Source organism: Arachis hypogaea, chromosome 14, assembly GCF_003086295.3.
Source record: "Arachis hypogaea cultivar Tifrunner chromosome 14, arahy.Tifrunner.gnm2.J5K5, whole genome shotgun sequence".
Classification (NCBI taxonomy): domain Eukaryota; kingdom Viridiplantae; phylum Streptophyta; class Magnoliopsida; order Fabales; family Fabaceae; genus Arachis; species Arachis hypogaea.
Window position 1 is genome coordinate 135,195,547 of NC_092049.1, and position 10,683 is coordinate 135,206,229.

Consider the following 10,683-nt stretch of genomic DNA (forward strand, 5'->3'; position numbering starts at 1 on the left):
TGAAATTTCTTACTAATGACCCCTTGCTGCTGCTATATAGTTTGGGTCTCAGGTCGGATAGTCCGACAGCACATAGATTACTGTTATCAAGACAAATAATACTACGCATTTATGTTTTTTTATAAATTAAGTCTAATTAAATTAAATAATAATACTAATCATAACTAATTTTTATTATATTAAACTAACTTGATTAAATTTATTTAACAAAAAGATTTATATGTATAATATTATTCTTTTAAAATTGAGTCAAAGTCAAATTAGATTCCTTATTATTTCAGATACAAAATTTAGACCAACAGATTTGAATCATTATGTTAACAATTTTAAATTTACTTTTAAAATATTATTTCTAAATACAATTTTTTTTCTTAATTTATTTATCTAAAATGACTTTTGTTAGCAAGTGCTCTTATAAATAGTTAATTGACATTTGTTTAATACAAAATATAAGATATTAAAAATCTGCAGATATAAAATTCATACCCTTTTTTCGGTATAGTCCTTCAATTTTTTAATTCTTAGCAAAACTCTACCTAAAATAAATTATTTTTCTACTTTTAACTTTTTGAAAAGCGATTCCACACTTATTTAGAGTTTAGACTATCTTTTTTTTTCGGACCAGTCACTTAACAAACTTCTCTTTCAGACGTGAAATTCACTTCATATACCTGTGCTAACTAACTAATAAAGCAGTATAGATTTGACCAAAAAAAAAAAAAGTAGTGTAGATGGAAACCAAAAAAGCAGTGTAGATTTTTCCACAAAAGTAATGTGATGGTAAAACCATAAAACACACGGCTTTGATTCGGAATACAGAAATTAATAATGACAAATTAAAGACAACCATGTAATCTACTTCATAAATAACTTTTATTAAAAATATAATCGAAATCGAGAAATACTAGGTAAACAATATAATGATTAGATATAATAATGATCTTTACATTCGCATTTATAATTAAATTAGATTATTCATATTGATAGTCAAAATTTATAACTAATATAATCATCAAATTAAATTTATATTTATAAATCAAAATATGAATATAAATAAAGAAAAGTTACAAAAACAAAAATACCGTAGTGGCGATTTTTTTTATATTACAAAATTTTATTTACTATGCTAAAAAAGTTTGATTATTTCGCTATTATATTAGCCACTAATGTAATTTTTAATTAAATTAACTATTTTTCTGAAAAAAAAATGGATTACTCTGTTAATAAGGAAAATTTAATTATTTTAGTAGTTAGTTATTCTACTAGAAAATCATATGGAATAAGCATAAATATAAACAAATTTATGGTGATTGATTTCTACTATTTATAGAACATCTTTTGTAAGCAAATTTAATTAAGAAATACCCTAAGAATAATAGTTATAAAAATAGAGTAAAAAGTTAGTTTTGACTCTTCCAATACATAAAAAAACTTAACTATTTAATTAAATAAAAGGAATTTTGATTTTTTTAATCTTTTTTATATTTAAAAAAATAATATATATTTAATTTTTTTACTCTTTTAAGTATTAGGAGAATGAATTATAATTTCCATTATTAGTCCTTCAGATAACATTCTTAGAATACGTGTGTTTGAAACAAAATATTTTTTAAATTAACTTGATTTAATTTAAAATGAACTAAATCAAAAATGAATTATTGTATTTGAAATTAATTATGTAAAATAAGAATTGATTTGATTTAAAAAAATGATATAATGACTTGATTTTATGTTTTTTTTCTTTTATTGATCATATACTTTTTTATCACTACTTATAACTGTGCTGCAATCGGCCAGCATGGGCGATGCAGTTGGCCAGAAAAGTCGAACATTGGTCAGGGCGAACTGGGAACGTCAAAACTTTATAACTCCATTCTTACTCCGAATCTTTTTTATATTAATATTTAAAAGGCAAAAATGGATTTTTATATTTTTAGCACACAAAATTATTTAAATTTCAATCAAATTCTATAAAAGAATTAAAAGAATTTGAGTTTATTTATAAAATAAATTCATAAAATTTACAAATTAATTCTTATTTTTTATGTTTTCGGGTTCAATTCATATTTTTTATCTATTTCAAATAAAAAATTTAATTTATAATTTAAATTGATTCTAATTTCAAAAGAAAAAACACCTTAAACTCTAAATTCATTGCATTCAAATATTAAGAAAAATTTTCAATTTGTGAATAGAATACACTTAAGTTTTAAAAGAGATTAAGAGAATTTTAAATTTGTAGAGTGAAATATTAGAGTGGAGTTTAAATCTTATTCTACTATGCTCTTTATCAATTCTAAAAGCTCTATATTTATTGCATTCAAATATTAAGTATATAGTCACCAAAAAAAAAAATATTAAGTATATACATAAAAACTTTTTTTATGATATATTTGTTAGGAAGACTGAAGACCTAATAAAGTGTGACTTTCGAAGAAAGTATCCTTAGGAAGAGAAAGGTTAGTGCATACATATGGTTATTGTTATTGGTTTTGTGCAAGACTTTGAAATTCTACTCATGTCAACCATGATCGCCACGCGGCTGTATGTGTCCTAGGGGTGCACAGACCCGGCCCGGCTCGAAGGCCTGGTCCGATCCCGAACACTTTAGGGGCTAATTTGGTGTGATTTCATCGGGTTTAGGGCCGGGTAAGGGTCTCAAAAATAGACCCGGTCATTATTTCGGGTCGGGTCCGGGCCATAGCTCGGGTCACCCGAAATCGGCCCGGTGGCCCGGTCATCATATACAATTAATATTTTATGTTATTAGTGATAGATCATGACTATTCTTATGTGGAATTTAATTATTGTAAACCTTAATATTTTGTGTTATTAATCATTATAAAACTATAAGTTAATGTTTTATGTTTAGAATGCATAAGACTTTAGACTAATGCATAATATTGTGTTATTTGTATTGATTTAAATATTTGGTATTATTAGACAATATTAGTATTGATTGTGATTTTGCTTTAGTATTGATTGTGGTTATGCTTTAATTTTAAAGAAGGGTTGGTTCTTGTTATATTTTTCTAAGTGAATTTTACCATGTTAAATAATGGTTGGGGTCTTGAAAATTTGGATATTTTTATATGCTAGCTTACAAGAAGGTATCAACGTAATGTAAGGTTAACGGCCCGGTTTTCACCCGGTATAACTGTGGCCCGAAAGTATATTAGTTTCATCGGGTCTAGGGTCGGGTTCGGGTCTAATAAATAGATCCGGTGTATATTTCGGGTCGGGTCTGGGTCACATCAAACCCGGCTTCACCCGACCCATGTGCACCCCTAATGTGTCCTGTCCTATATATGTGCAATCATGTAGATGCGACTTCTTTCATCACCACAAACATCCATCGTCTTGCATATCCATACTTGAACCATGCCACCCATGTCCCAACAACTTGTCTTCATATTCCTTTGTGTCCTTATTGTAAAACTCTCTTGGGTTGCAAGTGAAAAGAGTGAAGCAAATGCACTCTTAAAGTGGAAGGCTAGCCTGGAGAACCAAAGCCAAGTTCCCTTATCATCTTGGAAGAATGGGACAAGCCCATGCAGATGGAGAGGAATTCAATGTGATAGATCCAATTCCGTAACCGCCATCAATCTTGAAAATTATCTTCTCAAAGGTACACTCCACGCTCTAGACTTTTCCTCACTCCCCAACCTCCTCACCTTTAACATCTACAACAACTTATTTCATGGAACCATTCCCCCACAAATCGGTAACATGTCCAAAATCAATCGTTTGAACTTCTCTTTGAATCCTTTTGATGGTTCCATCCCTCAAGAGATGTGGACACTGAGAAGCATACGCTGGCTTGATCTTTCCTTCTGTAATTATCTAACAGGACCCATCCCTTCTTCCATTGCAAATTTGATAAACTTATCATATCTAGATTTAGGAGGCAACAATCTCTCCTGCTCCATTCCTCCTACAATTGGCAAACTGAACAACCTTGCCTTTTTTTCTATTGAGTCTAGTAAGATTCGAGGTTCCATTCCCCATGAAATCGGAATGTTGTCAAATCTAGAGTATCTTGATTTCATAGGAAACGATCTCACTGGCAATATCCCTTCTACAATTGCTAATATGAGCAAGTTAAATCAACTTTTACTATCTAACAACACCCTCTCTGGCCCAATCCCACCCTTCCTATGGAACATGTCTAACCTCACCTACCTGTTCCTTGAATCCAATAACTTTTCTGGAAACATCCCTACCACAATAGGAAACTTGGTCAATTTGGAGTCCTTTAATGTGGAGATGAATCAACTTTCTGGATCCATTCCTTCCATAATTGGAAACATGACAAATCTTGTTCAGATTACTCTCGACTTCAACAATTTTGAAGGACACATTCCTGCCTCTGTTGGTAATTTGATCAACTTGGAAACCTTAAGTCTCCAAGGAAACCTTCTCTCAGGAACTATTCCTGACACAATTGGAAACTTGAAACGGCTCTCCATGTTACAATTGTCATCCAACATGCTCAGGGGCAACATTCCGCAAGCCGTTAATAATCTTACCAACATGAATGACTTTTTTGTAGGCAATAATTATCTCATTGGCCACTTGCCGCCTCAAATCTGCTTAGGTGGTTCACTAGCATCCTTCAGTGCTCAAAACAACCGTTTCACTGGTCCAGTACCAAGCAGCTTGAAGAACTGCTCTAGTATTGTCTACATAACTTTACAGGATAACCATTTGGAAGGTGACATATCACAAGACTTTGGTGTTTATCCAAATTTGAATTACATTGATCTAAGTAACAACAAATTTCATGGCCAAATTTCATCAAGCTGGGGCAAGTGCAATAGTCTTCAAGTCTTGATCATTGCCAAAAATAATATTTCCGGTGGTATATCGCCACAAATTGCTGAGGCTACCAAGCTGGGCAGGCTTCATCTTTTTTCAAACCAATTGAGCGGAAATATTCCAAAAGAACTGGGGAATATGACAAACTTGTTTGAACTCAGGATCGACAACAATCATCTTTCTGGAAATATTCCACCCGAAATAGGATTGTTGCAAGGTCTCAGTCACTTGAACCTAGCAGGAAATGAGTTGAGTGGCAACATACCGAGACAAGTTGTTCAGTTATCTAACTTGTTGGAATTGAACTTGAGCAACAACAAATTAGAAGGAAGTATCCCCTCTGACTTCAAGTCATTGGAAACTCTCAATTCTCTTGATCTTAGTGGGAATTTGTTGAATGGTACAATACCAAGAGTGCTTGGAGAATTGAAGAACTTGCAGTGGTTGAATCTCTCTCGCAACAATCTTTCTGGCACAATTCCATCTAGTTTTAATGGCATGTCAAGCTTAGCTTTTGTCAACATATCATACAACCAGTTAGATGGGCCTCTTCCAAATAACAGAGCCTTTCTTCATGCTTCAATTGAATCATTGATAAATAACAAAGGCTTGTGTGGTAATGTCACTGGCTTGGTGCCATGCCCAAGCAGTCCTAGCGGTAAAAGTCACAAGGTCAAGTTATTGGTTCTGCTTCTTATCTTTGGAGTATTAGCACTAGCACTTTGTGTGATTGGTGTTTCAGTATATATTCTTTGTAGAAAAGCAAGAAAGAAAGAAGCCCCGGCCAAAGAAATGCAACCAGAAGAACAATTTTCCATATGGAGTCATGATGGAAAAATGGCATTTGAAACCATCATTAAAGCTACCAATAATTTTGATGACAAATATCTCATTGGAATTGGAGGGCAAGGATCCGTTTACAAGGCTGAGTTGCCTTCTATGGTTGTTGCTGTGAAAAAACTTCACATGGAATCAGATGCGGAGGATAAGTTGAATTGGAAGGCATTTGAAAATGAGATCCAAGCATTGACAGAAATCAGGCACCGAAACATCATAAAGCTGTATGGTTTTTGCCAGCATTCACGATTCTTCTTTTTGGTATACAAGTACCTGGAGGGTGGCAGTTTGAATCATGTACTAGGTGATGAAAAGCTAGCAACTGCATTTGACTGGGAAAGGCGGGTGAATGTGGTTAAAGGAGTTGCTAATGCTCTGTCATATATGCATCATGGTTGCAATCCCCCTATAGTTCATCGTGACATATCAAGCAAGAATATTCTTTTGGATTCAGACTATGAAGCTCATGTCTCTGATTTTGGGACAGCTAAGTTTCTACAGCCTGGTTCAAATTGGACAACACTTGCAGTAGTCACCTATGGCTATGGTGCTCCAGGTAACTCCTTTTTCCCTTGCTTTTATACTTAATCAATAATCGTATATATGTTGCTTTATGAATAACTTCAAAATTATAATTTGTATGCAGAGCTTGTTCAAACTATGGAAGTGACCGAAAAATGTGATGTATATAGCTTTGGAGTGCTTTGTTTCGAAATCTTTATGGGAAAGCATCCGGCAGATATGATCAATTCACTGTTGTCGCCATCAACAGCATCAATAACATACAATTTGCTATTGGTTGATGTAATTGATCAAAGGCCTCCTCATCCTGAGAAGTCAGTTGTTGGGGAAATCATGCTGATCACAAAGTGGGCGCTTGAGTGTTTGAGCCAAAGTCCACAATTTCGGCCAACCATGCATCAAGTGTCTAAAGAACTCATGATGGGAAAATCACCTTTCTCTGGTGACCACTTTCCCATGATCAGACTTGGACAACTCAACGAAGAATTATTGGAAACCCCACTTTTGTGATTAATGATTAATCGCATCCCCTTTCTTATGAATAGTGTGTCATAGGCTTGTTTAATTTGTAACACGTATGTATGAGTTAGTTTAATTTGTAGCAAAAGGAGCGGTGTTTGATCTGGGCAGCATCTACCTCAACTTGTAGGTGACTCGTAGATCAGTGTGTTTTGTTATAGATAAGTTTGTGGTACTTGAATCGATGAATAAAAGTAGTGATTGTTATGCTGTCTGAAAGTTTGGTATTTAGTGTGTGTTTGGATTTCAGTTTGTAAACGGGAGTTTGCATAAAATTGATTTTGATGAAAAGTAAGTTTGTGTTAAAGTGATTTATGTTTGGTAATCTTTATATCAAAATAGATTATAGTAAAATAAATATTGTTTGGATTACACTACTCAAAATTACTTTTAGATAAAAAATTATTAAAATAGAAATCAAGTTAAATAAATTTTTTATATTATTCTATCATTTTAATTTAGATATTTAAATAAATATTATTAATTAATTTTATAATAAAATTAATATTTACTTACTAAAATAAAAATAATATATAAAAATTGATAAAATATATTTTTATATCAAAAGCAAAAATAATATATGAAAAAATATCAAAATATACTTTATTAAATTATATTACTTATAATTTTTTTAATATTTTCAGTACTCTTTTATTTAATACTATTTTAAATTATAAATTTTAATTATTCATGACTTTATTCTTAGTTATAATTAGTTTTTTATTTATTCTGTTTTTTTTAATGGGATCAATAATTTATATTATAACAAAATTATAATAATAAATTAATATACAAGAATTACACTTACAAATTTTAACAAAGCCAAATAAAAATATTTTTTTATATAAAATTAAAAGTAAAAATTTAATAAAAAAATATAATTATATATTTAAAATATTTGAATACTAAAAGGATTATAAGCAAGGAAGTAAAGGGTAGAATTGATAAAACAAAATAAATCCAATTCTAACGTGATTATCTAAACGCAGAAGCTACAATTTCTAGCTTCTTATAAACGCACGTTAAGAACCTAAAATCACGTTGGCGTTTAAAGAAAAAAAAGCATCCAAACAAAAAGAGAAAGCGTTCAATGCACTCAAACGTGCTTCTCTTCCTTCTAACGCAAAACCAAACACACCCTTAATTGTCAAAAAAATTAATTATTCTGTTTCACTCTCTTTTTGGTCGACTTCGACAGATGGTGTCAAAACGAATTTGTATCAAGATCTCAAGTATCGAAGAGCAGATACAACTCTTCTGAAAAGAGTGAGCTTGACCTGAGAATTACTTTGTTTAGTTAAGAAATTAACTAAATTAATTAGTGATGACAAACATTATTTTTGGATAAAATAAATAATTAGTGTTGATTAATTATAAATTGCATATTACTAATTATTTATAGTTGCAGGCCAAAATTAAATTTTATAGCCCAAATGAAATGAAAAGCAAATGGAAAGGATAGTGGGCTGAAAGCAAAAATTAGAAGTCCAAAGAAAAGCATAGAAAGAAGTTAGTTGGGCCAAACGGGTTGCTAAATGGAAACCCGATCCAAGCCCGTGTCCATCCCACAAAGCTTCTCATACAAGATTGAAGTTTTCATTCCCTTTCACTTGCTTTTACCAAAGCAACGTTCTTCTCTCCTCTGTATTAGTCAAATCACAAATTCAGAAAAGTGAGAAAGAGAAAGAGAAAGCTTCCTCCCCAAGGTGATCTTCAAAGAAGCAAGAAAGAGAAAGTCCAAGCTTGTAACACAGAAGTCTAATCAGAAAATCCAAACCAAATCAAGCTTAAGTTAAAGGTAACCCATTTCCTTTTACATGCAACACACTTTCTTCTCTTCATCTTCAACTCTCTGTATCTCCGTTTTGAGCTATATGGAAAAGAGGATTTCTGTTCCTCTCTGGTGCAAATCCACGGTCTCAAACAAGTCTTGGGGACCAAGTTAGTTTTCAAGGGCTCAAATCAGGTTGACCATTGGAAAACTATTATGGTTGCTGCTTTATGGCTTTCGGTCAAGATGAAGAAGTCAGAAGCAAAGTTTCTAATCTAAGGTTTAAGGAGAAAAAGTGAATTTGTGGGTTGGTGAAGCTCAAGGCTCAAGATGTTGACCTTGAAAGAAGAACCCAGCGACATGCAAGGAGATAAAAGAAGTCTTCTACTCGTTCAGAAGTAAGGAGAGAAAACCAGAGTTTGAGAATAGTGTTCCGCAAAGAAGTTCCTCTACTTGGATAATGCTTTCTTTCAAAGAAGCGTTCGGCCAATACTGAAGAACTGTATCTGAGGTTTGAGAATCTGGTTTTGCACATAGCAAAGAGGCTGCTGATGAAGTCAATCTCCTTCATGTTTTACAGATTGTGATGTACTTTTCTATGTTTATCTTTTTGTAATTTCTTGTGAGAAAAGGCATTGTGAGAAAGCTCAAGTAAAAGCCATGAGTGGAAAAAGGCTGAATGATACACTTGAGAGAAAAGCCTAGAGTTATTTTCTGATTTCTTTAGGTATGTCTATGTCTTGTATCTTGTACCTGTGAGATATCCCTTTCTTAGTTGGGTTAGCACTAAGAGTGAATAGTTAGGTATTAGCATAGCCAATGTAAAGTTAGGTTAGAACTTGAGTGTGAAAGGATTTGGTCAATCCTGTGAAATTGGTGTATGTAATACAGTTAACTATAGTGAAAATTCTTCCATTGTTGTGGAAGAGACTGGACGTAGGTTGCATAGCACAAGGCAACCGAACCAGGATACATGTTAGTGTTAGCTTTTCTCTTCTTTGCTGTGTTCTGTTTTCTAAAATTCATGAGACAAAAATAAATCGTCTCATAAATTTCCGCTGCTAAGTACAAATAGAATCAGAATTAAAAGTTTGTTTAAAAAGAATCATAACAGCAACTGAAAAGGAAGGCATAGATTCAACCCCCCTTTTCTAAGCCTACCACAACCTTCATACTTAATTACAGTGTTAAAACAGTTTTGTATCAGAATTACTAGTGGTAGAATAACAAAGCTAAATAATTCATTAAAGAAGATAATAAAATGTAAAATATTGATTAAAGCAGAATAATAGCAAAATGTAAAGCAAACAAACAACAATAAATCAAAGAGAAAGTCTAGGGGGTTAACACTTTTATTGAAATTTGACCAACAATAAATCAAATGAGTAATCCTACACTATTAGATATTATCCCACACCATTAAAAATATTGATGATGGCTAATTGATGACTAAATATCATAAATTCTGTTGGTCCCTAGCAGTCCTCTAAATCAAATAAGTAAAAGAAAACAAAAAAAAAAAATTGACTTCTAACACTGATATACACTTGCACTCCATATTATTCCGTTATGTCGTGGAGACTAGGAATTTTATGAGTATGTGTGATGATCTAGTGTTCCTGGTTGAAGTCTCCAAACTCTTTTGACTTTCTACTATTTATAGATCATGAAAATAGACTTGTCATGGAGCATATTTGTCCATTATCTTACTTTCTCATTTTTTCAATCATGACCTTACATTGCTTTGACCATGAAGAATCTTGACCCTCAGATTTTGATACCCACGTCTTTCTTGGTCTTCAAAATTCCACGTTTCTTCAACTTGCTCCTCAAATTCCGTACTTATATCCTCTACTCAATTTGAAGGTCGAATAGCAAGTTTTGATGATTGAAGAAAATAAATAGTTACCTTCCGACTCTGACACTCTTTGTATTATTTTTTTTTATTTCGACTTGCCTATTTCTACTTCAAACACTACTTTTATGTTCTAAACCGCTGATAGTAAAAAAATTTATTTTTTTACCAACAAATTCATATTTAATTTAAAAATAAAAAGTAAATATTTAAAATTTATTATAAAAAAATAAATTAGATAAAAAAAATTAGATACTAAATGATATATATTGTAGACTACTTGGCTATAAAAGTAAGTCATTATTAATAGGGGTGAACATGGGTAGCGGGTACCCGATTACCCATCCGAACCCGAACCAAA

The 10,683-nt window shown here is 32.1% G+C and overlaps 1 protein-coding gene across 2 annotated transcripts; it reads left to right on the forward strand.

Annotated features, from left to right (window-relative positions):
• The first annotated feature begins 3,043 nt into the window (after positions 1–3,043).
• On the forward strand, positions 3,044–6,915 carry LOC112744390 (uncharacterized). 2 transcript variants are annotated; one of them, XM_025793996.3, is made up of 3 exons: positions 3,339–3,628; positions 4,553–6,211; positions 6,302–6,915. In XM_025793996.3, exons 1-3 carry the CDS (start codon positions 3,382–3,384, stop codon positions 6,685–6,687), a joined length of 2,292 nt encoding a protein of 763 aa, XP_025649781.1. In that variant the 5' UTR covers positions 3,339–3,381; the 3' UTR covers positions 6,688–6,915. The 2 variants fall into 2 exon arrangements, with proteins under 2 accessions (XP_025649780.1, XP_025649781.1); XM_025793995.3 differs by having other exon boundaries at positions 3,044–6,211.
• Positions 6,916–10,683: the final 3,768 nt, after the last annotated feature.

Bases quoted from the DNA above. Each gene is read 5' to 3' on its own strand.
- LOC112744390 (XM_025793995.3), top strand. From the start codon at position 3,382: ATGCCACCCATGTCCCAACAACTTGTCTTCATATTCCTTTGTGTCCTT. The intron at 6,212-6,301 runs GTAACTCCTTTT...ATTTGTATGCAG, and splicing joins CTATGGCTATGGTGCTCCAG to AGCTTGTTCAAACTATGGAA.